The sequence below is a fragment of the Ipomoea nil genome, unplaced genomic scaffold (assembly GCF_001879475.1).
Source record: "Ipomoea nil cultivar Tokyo-kokei standard unplaced genomic scaffold, Asagao_1.1 scaffold2480, whole genome shotgun sequence".
NCBI classification, from domain to species: Eukaryota; Viridiplantae; Streptophyta; class Magnoliopsida; order Solanales; family Convolvulaceae; genus Ipomoea; species Ipomoea nil.
Window position 1 is genome coordinate 2,694,493 of NW_017618908.1, and position 18,166 is coordinate 2,712,658.

The 18,166-nt window shown below is 36.6% G+C and overlaps 2 protein-coding genes across 2 annotated transcripts; both read right to left on the bottom strand.

Annotated features, from left to right (window-relative positions):
- Positions 1-322: 322 nt before the first annotated feature.
- LOC109153036 (thaumatin-like protein 1b) lies at positions 323-3,209 on the bottom strand. Its single transcript, XM_019300768.1, has 3 exons — positions 2,902-3,209; positions 2,029-2,722; positions 323-781 (listed from the first exon to the last, which is right to left on the bottom strand). The coding sequence occupies exons 1-3, from the start codon at positions 2,963-2,965 to the stop codon at positions 571-573; spliced, it is 969 nt and encodes a 322-aa protein (XP_019156313.1). The 5' UTR covers positions 2,966-3,209; the 3' UTR covers positions 323-570.
- Positions 3,210-15,158: 11,949 nt separating this feature from the next.
- LOC109153040 (chaperone protein dnaJ 11, chloroplastic-like) lies at positions 15,159-15,907 on the bottom strand. Its single transcript, XM_019300775.1, has one exon. The coding sequence runs from the start codon at positions 15,842-15,844 to the stop codon at positions 15,368-15,370; it is 477 nt and encodes a 158-aa protein (XP_019156320.1). The 5' UTR covers positions 15,845-15,907; the 3' UTR covers positions 15,159-15,367.
- Between the last annotated feature and the right edge of the window lie 2,259 nt (positions 15,908-18,166).

An 18,166-nucleotide genomic window follows, 5' to 3' on the forward strand; every position in this document is an offset into this window, starting at 1 on the left:
ATTCTTTCATTATTGGAATGATATCATAATTTACACAACATGTTCTAAACCTACTAAACGAATATCCCCTCTAAATCCCAATCTTATCTAAATAATACAATATATAAAAATAAAAAATAATTCCAAACTAAATAATCTCTCTCTTTGTATCCTAAGCCTGATTTGGTTTGGGTGTGCCTAATCTGGTCAGGGTTTCAACATTAATAATAATAATAATAATAATAATAATAATAATAATAATAATAATAATAATAATAATAATAATAATAATAATAATAATAATAATAATAATAATAGTATATTATACGACTATAGCTCGAGGTTTCACTAATAATAAATAATATATTGTATGAATATCGCTCGAGATTTCACTAATAATAAATTAGTGGGGGTTGGTGACGCGTCAAGCTTTTAGTGACTCAATTCCGAGTCACATGGGCCGGGTGACGAGGCCCATGGAAAAGGCATGTGGTCCACACGTGACATAACACCAAAAGTCCGACAGGCTATATGGGCCGGATCTTGACGGTAGTGGGCCGCGGACGGTAAAAGAAAAGGTTAAAAGAGACGTTAGAATAGCTGACACAACCGCCACATTGCTGTTACGAAAGCGACGGCACCGGCAACGGCATGAGACCCGAACACGTGGGCGCACGTGACTGAATATGCGCTGCTCACGTCCAATGCTCCGTCGTACACCATCGTGCTGTCGATTCCCGCCGGCGTTCCGCTCCCGCTTCCGCCGCCGTTGTCGCCGGCACCGGAATTCGACGATTTTTGGCTGCAATATAGTTATTAATATGATCGTCAGTAACGTCGAAAACAATATTTTTTTAACAAAATAAAATTATTTTCTCGAAAACGACGAAAACAGGTATGGACAGAAGAAAATGCAGATTTCACGCAGTTTTAGACGGTCTCGGAATCATCGCCGACCGTTTTGCCTAACGGAATAGAGGCATTTTTAATGCTTTAATTAACGCAGTTTGGCAGGGAAAAGCGTAGCCCGCAATTCCATAGTGGGCGGTAGCATTGCTATTTTTATTATTCACACCAAGTTAATCTTTCGTCTCAAAAACTCTTATCTCATCTCATAGAATTATATATAGAAAGATAAATTATATTGATTTATACCAAATTTTATGATACTTAACCTTTCGCTCTTATAATTATATATTTATCTATTGTTCATCAATTGTTCTAAATTGTAAGATTATTACCAAAGATCTTGTGGTCTAATGGTATCTAGTTGCTCTCTTAAATGAGAGGTGAACAGGGTAAAATGGGATGACTATAAGTCGGTGGAGAATGGGCAAATGGGCAATTCAACACGCAAAAATGAAGGGCTAAATATGGAAGAGTGGGGACTATATTCGGATTGGTGTGTTTTTAAAACAAACAAAAAAAAAATTGGATTGGTGTTGAAAAGAGATATATGCCAACTAGAAACAGGTTGGTTGCGACTTGATGAAGGAATATAGGTGGTGGTGCACTCATGGTGGATGCCCAAGATTCCCACCCATACTATCTGACTTTCACTCCATGACCTTCCAACAACCATATCATAAAGATTTTTTTGTTTGTCACGTTGTATGGACAGCTCAATTAGTCACAATAATTCAAAATCGAGTCTCACCAACGATTTTTAAAGTGAAGAAACTCCTTATGTATAGTAAGCAAAAGTCTAACCTCAATAGAGTTGGAGTTCTTTAACACGAACTCCCGACCTCATACTTAACCGACTTAAATTACTATCTACTTTAACCCACTTTTTAAAATAACACGATTTAATATTTTAAGGATAACTTTAACTAAGTTAATCAAGCTGTTAGCTTGGTAATCAAAAAGATTTTACTCTGAGCAGAGCTGATCAGCTATGAGCAACTTAGATTGTTTTACTAGAAACGAGATTATAAAAGATTATTTGATTTGTAATTATAAATATGAATAGACAAAAATGTCATTTTTGATGAGATGAGAAATATAGAAGATAGTGTTATGAAAAGGGAATTGGAGAAAGGATTGTACCTGGTGTTGGGTGATGGGCAGAAGGTGATAGTATAGTCGGCGCCGGCGCAGGTGAAGGTGCTGGTCTTATCGTCGTAGGCGTAGCTATAGGCGGTGGGGCAGGCGGTTTTGAACATCTGCGAGTAAGACGAGGGCTTGCAGGTGTCGGGTGCGCCGTACGCGCCGCTGCAGCAGTACTGCGGGTCGCCGAAGGCCATACATGCGCTCTTGCAGGCGACGCTCTCCCCGGCGGAGCTCGTCACCTTAAGCGCCGACGGACAGAGCCCGTTCACATCCACCCTGCACCCCGTGCTGCTGCAGTTGTCGCCCGTCCCGCCCTGCGGCACCACCAGCATTGGGAGGTTGTACCCGTCCACCAAGCTCACGTCGTAGAAATCCATCCCGCCGTGCCCGTCCAGCGTGAACTCCGCCAGCGTAGCAGGCGGCGCCGCGTTCCCGCCGGCGCATTCCACCTGACCGGAGCCGCAATCGCCCGTCACGCACGTGAATTTCCCGGTGGAGTCCTGCGAACAGTGCGTCCTCCCCCAGAATCGACCTCCCCAACTCGATGGCACATTAATCGTCCTCGACTCGCCCGCCTGTAAAGCAAACCCGGTGGTATCTAACGGCGCAACTCCGGCGTTCGACAAAATGCCCGGCCAAATCGTTTGCTCACACTTGTTTATCATCGTAAAAGTCGCCGACGAATTCACCACTACAATCAATCAAAAACACCAAACAACATTCAGCAAACACATAAATTCAAGCCAAATTAGTCGTGGATTTTAACCTAGTAACCACAAAACTTCAAATTCAATTATTGATTTTCATAACTTGAATAAGTCAAATTAAGATCACAATGTCGCTAATTCTCGTCTCCGGTCCAATCCTCACCTGAAAACAACAGATCTCCGGAGGCTAGAAACAGAGCAAGAGCCCAGAACCGCATCTGTGCCATTTTCAGAGAAGAAGAAGAAGAAATGAGCAGAAAAACACCAAATTGATCTTCTTCTCTTCAATGCTGAAAATGTGAATTAAGAGAGGTAAGGATTTTTGGGGTATAAGGAATGGGAATTGTTTATATATATAGGCGAAAAAGTTGGTCGAAGTAACGTTCATACTTGCGTGGATGGGGCCCAATTGCCCAGAGAACAAAGCTCTGTAAAAGGCTAGCCGGCGCTTTTGCCTTTTTTTACAGTATCTTGTAGAGAGAGAGGAAGTGCAAGTGGGAGAGTTTTATATATATATATATATATCTATCTCTCTATATGCATCTTTCGCTGCAGTAATGGCGGTCGGGTCAGATTCGGCAGACACTAAAATTAAAAAAAAATCTGTTTATTGATGTAGAAACAATGCATTCACTTGCCTTGATTCTTTCATGATTGATTGAAGATTTTTCAGACACCTGATTGTTATTATATATATATATATATATATATATATATATATATATATAATCTCACCTGTACATAAAATTATCATTCATCAATGCAATGATATTTTTGTAAATTATTCTAATTTTTGGTTAGACAAACTTGAAAGTAAGACTACTAAATAACTGAGGCACCTTTAAACACAAAAGTTACGCACCTTAAATAGTAAAAAGGACACAGCCTAAGTTATGGAAAGAAGCACTTAAAGCTTTAGATTAACGCACTTAAGTTTCAAGAAAAACCACACTTTAAGTTCTCGAGCATCCGTCGACAAAAGGATCACCCTAAGATGATCATCTCGGGGCTATTGAGAACGAATGAAATCAGATGGATTTATTTCTCAATCTTTCTGACTTGCTCCTACAGAACCAAGGTCGAAAAGATTGAAAAAATCAGTCATTCACAACCACTGATGAAGGATTCCTCGAAAAGTTCAGGATTAGTAATCCTTTTTAGAAATCGAATGGATTCGATCTTATACATACGCGAGGAAGGTAATCAAAAAAGAAAGAAGAACCCATCTTCTTTCTTTTATCACTTATGAGCCGTGTGAGATGAAAGTCTCATGCACGGTTTTGAATGAGAGAAAGAAGTGAGGAATCCTCTTTTCGACTCTGACTTTCCCACCCCCAACTGAAGAGCTAATACACCTAAGCACAGAAATCCACGTATCTTAAGTATAAACTCGGTACACATTAAACACAGAAGCTACGCACATTAACTTTCAACAATACGGAAAATGACCACATTGCCACCGCAATATTTTTTTTTTAAAGTTTTCTTTAATCTGGACTGTTAATTTTGATTAGATCAAGGGTCGAGATTAAACCCCATCTTTTACCTGAAGCCTATTACCGCACCTACTCCTTAATATATATATATATATATATATATATATATATATATATCCCTCATTTTTTTTCTAAAATTCATGCCTCTTGATATGACAACATCTAATTGGTAACTAAATGCTATTTTTAGGACAACCACGGTGGTTTTTGAAGTTGTAATGCTTATGTGCAGGAGAGAGGGAGATGGGGGAGAGTGTTTTGGTTCTTGCACGGAAGACCAAGGTCTTTTTCTCCTTGAGTAGGCACCACCAAAAAAATTACCTTTTCTTCGCGTGAAGTGCACAGAAGTGCTCAGCCGGACGCATGCACGCTGGGCGCGTTAACAATAGCTTTTTTTTCATGACAACTCTTTTCTTTCTTTCTAGTTGACACCTAAAAATTTGTGCTACAAACTTAACAAATCAAAATGCCACCCCGGTCCGACAGAGTATCTGAAAGGATATAAAGCATGGTAACTCAGTTGAACCACACAACTCTTTTCTTTCTTCTTTTTTGTTTTTTGTTTTTTTTGTTTTTTTTTTTTTTTTTGTTTTTGTTTTTGCCTCCCTCCTTCTCTCCTAGTTGACACCTAAAAATTTTGTTAAAACTTAACAAATCAGAATGTCATCCTGACTCGACAGAGTATCTGGGAGGATCTAAAACATGGTAACTGAGTTGACCCACACAGGCCAAATTTTTGCTTACTGCCTCACAAGAAGTCCCCTCACTTTGAGAGGTTGTTCCCACACTAGCGCTGGTGAAACTCGATCTCTGGTCATTCTTCCTAAACTTCAACCCTATGACTAACTGAGTTGTTCATGCGGACATATAAGCTACATCATGAGGTAACATAATGATGTGGCTTCTATTCATTGGGTGTCCATGAATTAATAATTGACCATTAATTAAAAATTACATTTACTTTCCAATTAGAAAGTGTATCTAACATTACTCATATACACGTGTATCAAGGACCCGTTTGAAATTCGATTTCTTTATTTGAATTGATATTGATTTACTTATTTGTGGTGTGATCCTTTGTTGGTACACATCTTTTATGTAATAGTTGGAATTTCTTTTATAAATCGGAACGTGTATTCCGACTAACAACTCCAAATCTTTTCAAATGTGATAAATGCTATTTTGAAATATTGCTGTAATTGATTTTAGGCACCGCAAATTATTTGGCTTTTTGCGGCGAGATGTTAATTGTGTTTAATACTTTCTATGTCAAATTCATTGACTTATATGTTCCAAAAGATTTTTTGGATTTACTATTTATTGCTTTGTAGATGTTGCTAGATGAACAAAAAAAAAAAAAAATCAAAATGTTATTGAATATTGACATAATGAACGTGCAATTTGTCACATTGATTAATGTGATAAAATTATACAAGAAAATAAATGTAAAAAAGGTAACGAGTTTAATTATTGTTAACACGCTTGTAATTGAGTTTGTTGCATATGATTTTTAATTTTTAGTACAATTTACTTTTCATGTATGGTTTATATAAGTTATTACATAGGTGTAAGGTTTACCAAATAAATATTTTTGAACAGTATCAGTAATTTATTTAAGCCTAAACCTCACATTATTGTACAATTTTTTATTTTTTATTTTTTATTTTATTTATAAACGTGACATAATTGTACAAAAGTGAAAAACTAATGAACATTTATTTATCATAAACGCATACTATTTGACAAAGTAATTGTCACATCGATTAGAAAAGAAATGCCCAGGAATAATTTTATTGCAAAAATTAGCATCTATCTTTTCCCTAGCTTATTTATTACGAGTAGGTAGTTGTTTATTATTAGTTGTTAGAAGTCTCAAATTGCAACCCTATCTAGCTAGACCAACTCTATAATTGATTGAATAATATATTCCTAATACTTTTTTATTTTTTTAATAACAGTACATCTCAATTTCACCAGACTAATCTCTAAACTGAATGAACTTGGCTCTAATGTCCATGAGAGGCCAATCAAACATGTCCAGCTTCAAGATTCAACATTAAATTGTACACTTTTATATATGATAATGGATATATTAGAAATGGGTTCGGGACGAACCGACCCGATAAGGCGGAGCATGGCAAGTCCAACGGACCTTGGAGCCAATTCTTATATCGTGCATCAGGACGCACAATGCAGTGTGTTCCCTAAAAAATTTCATGTTTCTTATGTACAGAATTGTATAGTAGAATACACATAAACTCTTAACATAATACACATAAACCTTTAACATAATACATATAAACTCTTAACATAATACACATAAACTCTGAACATAATACACATAAACACAACAAGCTAAGTAAAATTGTAACGGTTTGACGCACGGAATGGTGTCCGTCGCGTCAACTCCCCACCAGCTTATAAAAACGACGTCGTTTTTGAACCAGGGTGTGCATGATATAGTTTGCCCCTTGGAGCCCCGAGACCAAGCCCAGCGCTCGGCCCAAGCTGCCAAGGGCGAAGCTCAGCACTCGGCCTCGGCTACAAAGGTCGAGCTCGATGCTCAACCTCAACTGGTCAAAGCTCGTTGAGACATAAATCTTTATAAACACTTTTTCTTTATTATTTATTTTTTAATAATTTATTTAATTAATTCAGGTCACCCGAGTTAATTTATTCCATTAATATATAAGGAGCTCAATCCAATTCCAGTCCTATGGGTCCGTTTGGAAAGCAGGAAAATGACTTCTGGAAAATGGTTTCTGGAAAATGAGTCATTTTCCGGAAAACATTTTCCGTTTCCAGTGTTTGGTTGCATTTGGAAAACTGTTTTGGTATGTTTGGTTCATTTTTTGGAAAATGAGAGTAGAATGGTATAATTAAATATTTTAATTATTTTATTCTAAATTAAAAATTTATTTTAAATCTTTGAAACAAAAACAAAAAAAAAAAAAATTATGGCTTCCGGCGGAACTGGGTTCCGCCAGAAACCATAGGCTATGGTTTCTGGCGGAACCCAGTTCCGCCGGAAACCATAGAATTAAAAAAAAAAAAAAAAAAAAAAAAAGGCGGAAAACGACTTCCGCCCAAATTTTGGGCGGAAGTCGTTTTCCGCCAAATTGGCCTCATTTTCCCCAGTCAACGGAATTCCGTTGACTGGATTTTTCAGGTGTAGCCAAACACCAAAAATCCGAAAAATGACTTCCAGAAGTCATTTTTCGGATTTCCAAACACTTAAATACAACTTTTTAGCTGCTGAACCATTGTCATGGGAGCTAGGTGCATAGTCTTAGTACTAGGTTAGTGTCATCCCTCATGCAAAACCTTTTTCATCAGCATTCCAAATTGCAACTATCGTCAAGATTGATACCTTTCAACTCCAACATGACTACACTTCACTTTATCCACGGTTTTGGCGATAAGAGATAACACCCAGCAAGATTCACATAACCTTTTGGGCTGTCTTTGCTTCAACATGAATCTACGGTTCATACTACATCCTAATGTCACACTAGCTAGCCTGCTTTTTATAAAGACAAAAGAAATTAAAGAAAGAAAGAAATCTGTCTGAAAACATTGAAACTAGACAAGGAAATATCTCGAAGCGAAAATTTAATTTAAAATTAAGTTATATATGTATACAGTGAAGTCTATACATTTAAGATCTAATTGCATCTTTTGTTACTTAATTATTCTGATTAAATTTAAATTCGACTTTTAAAATTTTTTTTGATAACTCAAATTTTCCGACTTGTTGTTAGCTTTTAGCTGAGTGAGTTAATTAGATGATATAACTAATTGATAACATTAACTGATTGTATAAAAGTGTTTGATAAATTAGTTATGAGCTGATAGCTGTTTAGTATAATTTCTTTTCTGAATAAGCTAATTGAAAAAATTGATTGGAGTAACTTTATGAATTTTAGCATTTTGAAGTTGCAAAAAGCTAATTAACTAAACACTTATATTAATTTTTTTAACCAAATCAAATAATTAATAGTGATCAAATAAGCCAAAATTGACTGATAAGCCAATAATTTACCAAACAGGGCCTTAGTCGCTCCATAAGTAGAAGTATCATATCTATAATTCAAAAGGCAAATAAGAGACCACATTTTTTTTGAATGATAAGAAAATCGACAATCACTACTCAAAAATGTATTGAGTAAACTCACTATTATGTAATAATGTACATATTAGATGTAAATTATACGTAGTAATAGAAAAGCCTTACGGTCTATTTACTAACTGAAAAATTTCTTGAATTTTCTGAATAATTGAAGAACAGAAAATAGAAATATCTTAAAAGAGTAAAAGTGCAATTTTTCAAACATTTAATACCCTTGGTCGCAGGATATTGATATAAAACAGGGAAATAAATATCTTGCACTTTAGCGTGTTGATGTTGGGTTTCTTGTTCTTAAGGTTTCAACGTTTGGTTAGATATTTGTTTCATTATCTTCAAAATTCCAGAAATTATTGATGATCCAATGAATTTTTGCCTAAGTTATACGGCATTCTTGTCTTCACTTATAATTGGCTGTTGAACCAATCTAGCGTTGTCCAATTCTGACGAGTGCAAAGAGCTAAGAAACCTAACATGAAACAACGTTGTCCAGTGCTAACCCAACATGAGAGCTCAAGTGATAAATGGGCTTTCTTTATGAAGAAGAATTTTGAAATAATTCAGATTCGATTCTCACAAGTGACAATTTCTTTTGGGCCAGCTCCTGAATCATTAAACGGACAGAGAAAGATCGGGCCACTTCGTGGACAGAGTTGTCCAATGGCCGCCGGGTGGGTGGAGCCGCCGACATAGTTGAGTAAAACACGTTAAAATTAATACAAACGCCACACGAAAACCAAGTTGTCGTTTTAGACCTCAGTCAATATAATGTTTTTTTTTAGTTTTACTATATAATAATATATGGTGCAGTCCACATTATCCATATAGTTTTGACCCAGCAGCCATGCACTTAGGTAAAGTTGATCATCTGATCTTCCACTTGCGTTGAGCTTCTGGAAACTGTGTTTCACCTGGCTGGTCAACACCTTATCTTATACGAAGATCATAAGAAGGTACGATGTTGTAATATATTTGTGTTTGGAATCACATTCAAAACGTGGTTGACTTCAATGGATAAACAGACATAGGTATATATACTATAAATAAAGTATAAATTCAGTTGGTCGAGTCCAATTGTATCTATCGGACAACATATATAGTAGCATATGGTGTTGAGTTTTAATGGATATTTGTATCTTATTGGGTATAGTTCAATAAGTTTTGGTATATTAAATTATTCATAGCAAGTTATTTAGTCATCATATTCATTTGTTTAGTTTGTATTGACTCCATTAATTATAATCGTTAGATTCTGTTGCTAGGGATGAATAATTGAATATCTCTCTTTGGTACTAAAATGGATTTCCATTTTATTTCATATGGACTAACTCAATTCAGTAGGCACTATTTGGGAGAAAAGATTGTTGGTGATAATGAACCAAAAAGCGATTTAATATCGTAAAATAATATTTATATATACACACACGAAGTATATAAAATATTATTCGATATATTATATCTGAAATATATATATATATATACACACACACACACACAAATATATATATATATATAAATCAGACCACCATGGTTATATGCATGAATATCTACGGAGAAGATATATACATATCAACCAAATGGAATTTATAATACACAGATTATAATTCTAACCAAACTATAACATAAAAGGAGGATTTTTGCTTAGAAGCATAATCCAAAATCGAAAGAAGGAAAGATTGGCTCGTGTTTTTAGCGTGAGTCAAGAGACCACTCTTTCCTTAAAATCTTATTTGCCACCTCCCAAAAGTGCTAGGAGCGCCGTGACCTAGGTTTCCCAGGATAAAACGCGCTACAGTTCGACGTAGCACCCAAACGAGCGAACCCGGCGAACTAGAGCAACAGCCTTGAACACAATTAGGCAAAGAAAGGAGTAGAAGCACAAAACGAGCGAACCCGGCGAACTAGAGCAACAGCCTTGAACACAATTAGGCAAAGAAAGGAGTAGAAGCACAAAAATTTCGTGTAGAGTTTTTGTGCTTGTTTTCTGCCTTCTTATATAGGGACACGAAATTTTTGTGCTTCTACTCCTTTCGTTGCCTTCTTATATAGGGATGGATGGCCATGAAACTAGACAGGCTTTGTTTCGACCCCAAGCCAGCCAATTTCCGCATCTCTAGTTGAAATTTGATTTGCACCCCCCCCTCTCCCCCGCACGAGAGAGCCTCTATGCTATACGATTCTACAAGCTCTAAAAGAGCTCTTGTATAAAAGGGGGGTCAAATCCTCTTCCCAAACCAATGTGGGACAAAGCTCACTTTTCCCTTCATTTTTCCAACTCAATGGGTCTACTTTGAGAATCAATATCTCATTCACCCATTATCCGTTTTGAGCGTACAATATATCAATCTCTTCGTCTCACTACGAAGAACCCGAATCCACTTTGACCCGACCCAAATCGGAAGTGGACCTCACAGATAATTGTACCACAAAATAGCCACTTAAAAACCATTTTAATGCTATATTTCCAACAAAGATCAATGTTTGAATCTCAGTGACAACAGTGTGAGATTATGTCCAAAGCGGGCAGATCCGCTATTCCTTCTGTTGAGCCGAGATGTGAGGAACCCCTTAGGATGTGTTTATTTAGTGCACACCCTCGAGCACTGTTGCAAAAATCGCGCTAGGCGGCAGGGCGTTCTAGGCGCTCTAAGTGCCCTAGGCGGTCCCTAAGAGCCTAGAGGGCGCCTAGCGATTTTTTCAACATTGCCCTCGAGTGTGGAATTATGTCCAAAGCAAAAAGATCTTCTGTTCCTTCTGTTGAGCCAGGATGTGAGGAACCCCTTAAGACGTGTTTATCTAGTGCACACCTTCGAGTAACCGTCGCAGGTTTTCCTGGTCACCCTACATGCATGCTATTGTGGCAAGAATAGAGTTTAGATTCCTGGCAAGCCCAATCCTTTTGGGTCCGATCTGTTTCACCGGTCTTTATTCTTTCTCCACAATGGTCAATATATCAAAGTGGTTCAAGACTTGCAGCAGTAGCCACCTAATGTACAGTAAAGCTGAAAGAAGTGTCAAATTTTGGTTGTGTCAAATCTTTATCGGTGCATATTTGACCAACTAACAATGATTTCCCTGCGCAAAAGACACTCAACAATACACCACATATCTATGTCTATTCTGATCTGTTCTTCCCCCCTTTTCATCACCTGCCCATACCCTTATCCCCTTGTCCCTCTCCAAACCCCAACTACCATCATATCTCTTCAGTATTCAGTATTGTTAAGCATATAGCCATTAACATGCAATCCAACTATCATCTCTAATACCAACTATCTTCAACTTGATATTAGAGTCAGATCAAAGGTCATGGGTTGAGTTCGAATCTCTACGTCATCCGATAAGCGACTACAGTCCACCACGTGTTGCTTGCGGATAACTCAAATGGTCGACCACCTGAACGCATGAATTGTTGATAGATCTTCATTCTCCCATTTTCCAGCATGAACAGTGCAATCCAACTGCAAATATCCACAGATCACAGAAAAACAAACAGGGAAAATAAAAGGAATTCATCAATTCAACCTTGGTGACACAGCAGATAAGAAATAATTCTGCATTTATATATTTAATGCCCAGAAAAGTTGGTTGTCCAGATAATGGTCGCACTTATACAGCTGGCCTAACTATTCTCCAGATAATGACATCTGACAAGACTCCATTCATCCATTTACCCAACAACACCAACTCTCTGGTTTTTTGTTTTTGCTTTTTTCACATGAAAAAAAAAAAACTAACAAAAGTTTAGATTATCCAACGTAAACGTGAAAACAACCTCTCAGTCAGGAACGTGGTTGATTCAATTCCGTCGCAGAATTCTACGCCGCCGCCGATGAAGAGAAAAAGTCCGACATTTTTAAAAGTAAAACCTAGCACTCAATCTTGGTTGTTTAGCCATTAATGTTGAAACTCGAACAAGAAAATATGCTAATGCTGACTCATATGACTGTGAAAAAGATGCATGGCTGAGGGTTTGGTTTTTTTTTTTTGTCGATTACAGAAAATTTTCTTGACGGTAAGCATCAGCAAAACCGGAAAAGTATGAAACGTGCATGCCGTCAGTCCTTTTTGTTTTTCACATTCACCTATTTCATGCATGAATGAGTGTTTTGGTGTTTATTCATAATAGTAACAAATGAGATTGTAAAGACAATGCAATGAGAAGAAAATATATAGGTCACTCGGGATGAATCGTAGAACTATAGTGTTTTATTTAATTTAGTCGAAATTTGTCCCTTTTATACATGATATTTATAGACGAATTTTGTCCATTAATTGTTGTTATAAGTCTCGCTAAAAAAATCGTTGTCTTTTATATTAAAGACAACGGTTAAAAATCATTGTTTATAGACCGGGGTGGAGCCACTTTGAGAGTTGCAAGGGACCTTAGCTTATCCCCTAAATTTTATTTTTTTTATTAGTATAGAGCAGCAGCCAGTAGGGGCCTTGACCTCCCCAAAAAAAAAAAAAAAAAAATTATAGTATTATAATAGTTATTTTGTGGCCTTCCTTACCAAAATATTTTTCCCTTCAAGAAAGTTTCTAGAGTAAATTTTATACTCAAACCATCCAAACCTAACAGGCAGATAGCAGATACACAAGTAATTTCTCTTCAATTTTCAAGCTGAAGTCTATAGATAATTTTTCATTTCTTTTTTATTCTTTAAATCTTTGGATTTTTTTAATGAATTATTCTTTATTGGAGAGGATTCATCTATCAATCTTCACCACAACAAAAACTCTAAATATTATAGTTAAATGGTAGCTAAATCCTCTATTTCGTTTCCTCAGTTGATGATGGCAACCGCGGTGAACTCAGGCTACGAGCAGTGGCGGCTCAATCCTCTCTTTTGTTATTCACCAATAAATCCTGACTCTGCAGGGCCGCACCTGTCTATAAACGATTGTTAGTTAAACATGGTGTTGGTGTAAGTCACGCTCAAAGACAACGATTTTAAAATCGTTATCTTATATATCAATTGGTAATATTAACCTCAATACAAATAACGTCACTAGTGGCCTGGTGGCATACACTGCAAGTAACAATAATATAATGTTGTATTTGCATGATTCAGAACACATTGAATTTCAAGCAATTTCTATTGTTAGTTTTCGACCAAGACAAAAGAGTTCATGTCCCATGGGCCATGTCTTTCATCAGCTCTCTTGTTGCAAAGAAGTGAGACCAATGGCCAATACACACAGAGAGATAAAAACTAATGGTGAGAATTGAAGCAAATGTCACCCCCACAATCCTTGTGATCTGTTAGAGAACAAACACTTGAAAAGGACAAGATCGAGGAGGAAGAAAACACCACTCTATAATCAACATAGAGATTCACAATTTGATACGATTTTGAAAGTAGTTGAGATTAAAAGTGATACGTCACATACCTAAAATTTTCAATGCCACCTTAGTTTTACGATTAGACCCGAAACAACATGAATAAATTGATAAATGTAAATTAATTATGTATGTCTGCAATCAGCTAACAAGACAAAGTAATCATGAATTCTGCACTGTATTATTGTTTATGTTTGGAATGTGATTGGACCACCAAAACCAATTTGGCAAATTATATAGGGAACCATGATCCATATTGCAAGTTAAGGTAAGAGCTGATACAAGTTCATTTTTAGTATATTGTAAGTTTACTTTTAACGTTTTACAAGTTCATTTTTATGTAATACAGTAAAAATGAACATATATCAAAAATATAATAAACTTACTAATATAATGAACTTACAGTATACTAAAAATGAATTTATATATCATGATTCACAGTATAATAATGATTGAAAATTAATTTCTCATTTATTCATTATTCGTTTTGAGTGTATAATATATTAAATTAAACATTTTATTTATGAGAACTCGAATCCACTTTGATCTGATCCAAATTGAAAGTGAACTCAGCCCAAAACATTACCTCTAAAGAGCCATTCTCATCCCAGACAACACAACTAAAGCCCATTTTACCAATGTCGTTTTTCTTATGAGCCTCACACTCGTAAACAAAATGCTTATATGGTAATTACAGAGTTGATATGGGCTGGAGAGATGATGTTGGGCTTCAAATTTGGGCTTTTGCTTGACTCAAGGCCCAGTTTGTTTGGATCACACGTAGCAACCCAGTGAGGGTGGGTCTCAAAATTGGGTGTATAGCATGATTGGAGCCCCAATTTGATTATATCATAGCTTAGCAACTTATTACTCAGGTTAGGCTTTGAACCAATTTGATCAAACATGTTTTTTACCTTTTAAAAATATTGATGGAGATATCTGAATATCAATCCTTATACCATTGGACCGGATTCACAGTGAACTATGGACCTGGTGTATATAGTGAATTTTGTATCTTGTATTATGAAATTTTGTATCTAAGTATGAATTTTGTATCTTGTATTATGAATTACTAAGGATTGAAATTCTGAATATCAATCCTTAATAGTTGTTTCTTATGTTATGAATTTTTGTGTTTCGGGTTAAAGCTTTGTCACTCTTTCAGAAAAGTTTATAGCGTGCAAAGAATGTTTCCAAGAAAGTTTATCGCTATTTGTCATGACCAGTCTCAATTCTGACTATTAACTGAAGAAATCTCAACATCGGTATGCTCATATTAAAAGAGATACTTTAATTCAAAAAAATGCAGCGCGACCCGGAAGAGGTGCCAAACGTTACAGAAGAGTCTGATTTTGTTGATTATCCAATTAGTTCTAGACAAGTGTTTGAATTTCTGTGAAGTCAAATATTGTTGTGACGTTTCAGATTACGCAGTTCAGAAGTCAAAACAATCCGCAGAAATTAGAAACTTCTTTTGTTTCATTCATGATACGGATTCAGACTTCAAAAATAAGCGTCTGAATGTAAATCACAATGAACTTTAGCATCAAACCTAGCTACAAACTCGAATCTCAAATTCGAGTCGATTCTGTACAAAGTGTTGAGATCTGCACCTATCAAAGAAGAAGAACATGAATTTCCGCGATCTGCGGCGGCGCCGGAGCTACCAGCATTGATCTGTCTCCCATTTTCTAAGAGCAGATCTGCGGCCGGAGTATCCTCTCACCGAGGCAGCAGGATGCCGAGATCGGAGGAGCGAGCGGTCGTAATTGGCGCGCTTTTCCGGATCGGAGAGAGTGGAGTACGCCGCGTGAACTCTGATGAAATCCTCCGCCGGCGACGCCGCCGCCGCCGCCGACTCCCGCATTACGCTGCCGGACGCCACGTCGGGGTGCAAAACCCTAGCCAATCTCCGGTACGCCGCTTTGATTTCCTGGCCCGAGGCGCCCGTCCGAATCCCTAGAACGTCGTATAGCGAACTCTGCGGAGTCTGCGCGGTCCTCTCGGCCGTCGCGCAGGAGGCGGAGACGGAAACCGGCCGTCGGAAACTGACGCACCTCGGCCGAGCAACCTCCGCCGCGGAAATCGCGGAACCGACGAACGGAGAAGAGAGAAGAAACGAAGCAGATGTGGAAGCCATTATGAATTGGATCGTTGAAATTTCGCTGTTGTGGATAAAAGTGTAATCTGGATAGCAGACGGTTCAACTAATGGGGAGTATTTATAGTTGCGAAGAGACAGTTGGATGTGATGCGGTGTCGGCGTGGAATTGGATCTAGAAGGCTATTTCTATTGGGCCTAGTTTGGACTTATCCATTTGAGTGGGCCCACGTGTCCAAAAGTTATGGATAAGGGATGCTTGCTGAGTCACTATGTCAGACATCCTTAATTTACTCTCCTCATCCACTGCCAGCTGGACAGCTGGAATCATTTTGTCGCTGTCTCTTAGTTATTAGACTAGGACTACTATCATTGCATGTCTAATACAAATTCTTTTACTTGGGCATTTTCAATAGTTAGGATTTTGGTGTAATTTTTAAAAGCGTGATTAGAAAAAAGAATATAAGAGGAAAAAGAAAAAATATAATAAAAACAAATCTAATTTTAAAAGAAAAGATGTAAACTGAGCCGTTTACGTATCTAGTGGGCGCGTGCAATGCACATGCCCATTGGGCACAAATTTGGCTTTCACACGAGGCAGACACGATGAAATTTCTTTGATGTGGGTCCTATTTTTCTGCAAAATCTTGGATCTTTGCAAGAGACACCCTCTCATCTCTCTCATTTTTCCTCTCTCCTCCACCTTGTCATTTTTTTCTCAAAACATGCGCACAACCCCCTTATTGGGGTTGCTCTTAATTACTTTTTTTTTTCTTTTAATTTTATGAAAAAATCACTTGTAAATCAGATTACTTAAAGTCACATATGTAGTACTTATCTAATATATTTGAAGTTTATAGGCATTTCTAAAAAAAAAAAAAAACTTTGAGTCATAGAAAATTTTTATTTGTATACAATTATTGATATGCATGTTAGAGGGTTGACTAAAAATGAATATAGCTTATGTTTGTAAAGTAAGGTCATGGTTAACTAGTATAGGAAGCCTGGTATAGAATCATTACAGGAAATGAATTATTGATTTCACAGTTAAAACTAAACGGAGAGATCAAATGGCTTGACAACAAAACTTTATGGTCTAAGGGAGGGGCTCATTTTACCAAGAATCAAGGCTTCAGAAATATGTGTAACTAAAACTAAATTCAACATTTGTGATAAATGTCGCTAGGGGAGATCAATTCACAGTCACACCTAACTAACAAATGATCAATTTAGCTTAAAATCTGATAGTTAAATGATTAACTTGAGTTTAATTAAAGGTCATAGGACCAATTTAAGAAATGATCGTAGTCAGATAATTATTTTAAAAATTTAAATTCTCCGACTTAAATAGTGTAGGACCTACACAACTAAGCTTTGGGTCTCCGCCCACGGTTTACAATTAATGAAGTTAAAGGACTAATAGGGGTTTGCATTATGATATAGAAAACTATATAGAAGAATGATAAAAGATGAAGGTGCAACGTATATGGCAACCGTTGATCCAACTGCAAGCAATCACTGCACATGGGCGTCGGCGGTTTGGTTTCCTTATCAAGAAAAAAGAAACCGCAGATTGTCAGAAAGCCGGTGCTTCCCTACATTTCTTGTTGGTACCAGGTTTGTTAATGTTAACATAAACATGATTAAGTAATTAATTAATGTCAAATGTTCCTTTATACATGTACACTCAACCTAAAATTAAGATTCTTAAGTAAAATTTCACAATAACTCAAAGCGTTGAACTCATATTAAATATTTATATTTCTTTTGTAACAAGGGAAATCTACCGTCGGGTGTGTACTAGGTAAACTCTACTCATTTTTAATAGCTCGCAAATTACACATGAGAGATAAATTATAATATAAGAAGGTTATGCACCATAGGCTCGACCGGAAGGTTGTTGATAAGAATCAAACTTGTGACTTTATGGCACAATAATCATATTACACCTATTTAAACCTGGGGTGTGGTTGAGTGAAATGGACTCATACATCCTTAACCAAAGGTCAAGGGTTCGATCATTGACTTTGAGTATGAAGCAGCTTTAAATCTCCAGGTCAGTTGTTCCATCCAAAATAGTTGCCTACAATTCAGCGAAGGAAAAGAATTAATCACGATATCTGACTGTGAAAACCTTATGTACACCAAAAAATCAATACACCTATTTGGCCACCTTTTCCAAGACTAAATAATTACATATTTGACTACTACTACTACCAAAAACATTACTACAAACAAAAAACATTATTTTTTTCTTTTCTAATTTTACTTTCTAGCGTGATAATAATTTTGTTTTATATTTATTAGATAAATATGAATTAATTGTTCCTATTATGAATTAAATAAAAAAATTTATTTTAAA

What these genes read in the sequence shown, in the direction of transcription:
- LOC109153040 (XM_019300775.1), bottom strand. Translation starts at nt 15,844, where the DNA reads ATGGCTTCCACATCTGCTTCGTTTCTTCTCTCTTCTCCGTTCGTCGGT.
- LOC109153036 (XM_019300768.1), bottom strand. Translation starts at nt 2,965, where the DNA reads ATGGCACAGATGCGGTTCTGGGCTCTTGCTCTGTTTCTAGCCTCCGGA. An exon ending in CGGAGATCTGTTGTTTTCAG is followed by an intron (nt 2,723 to 2,901) that starts GTGAGGATTGGA and finishes GATTGATTGTAG; the next exon opens with TGGTGAATTCGTCGGCGACT. An exon ending in TGCCCATCACCCAACACCAG is followed by an intron (nt 782 to 2,028) that starts GTACAATCCTTT and finishes ACTATATTGCAG; the next exon opens with CCAAAAATCGTCGAATTCCG.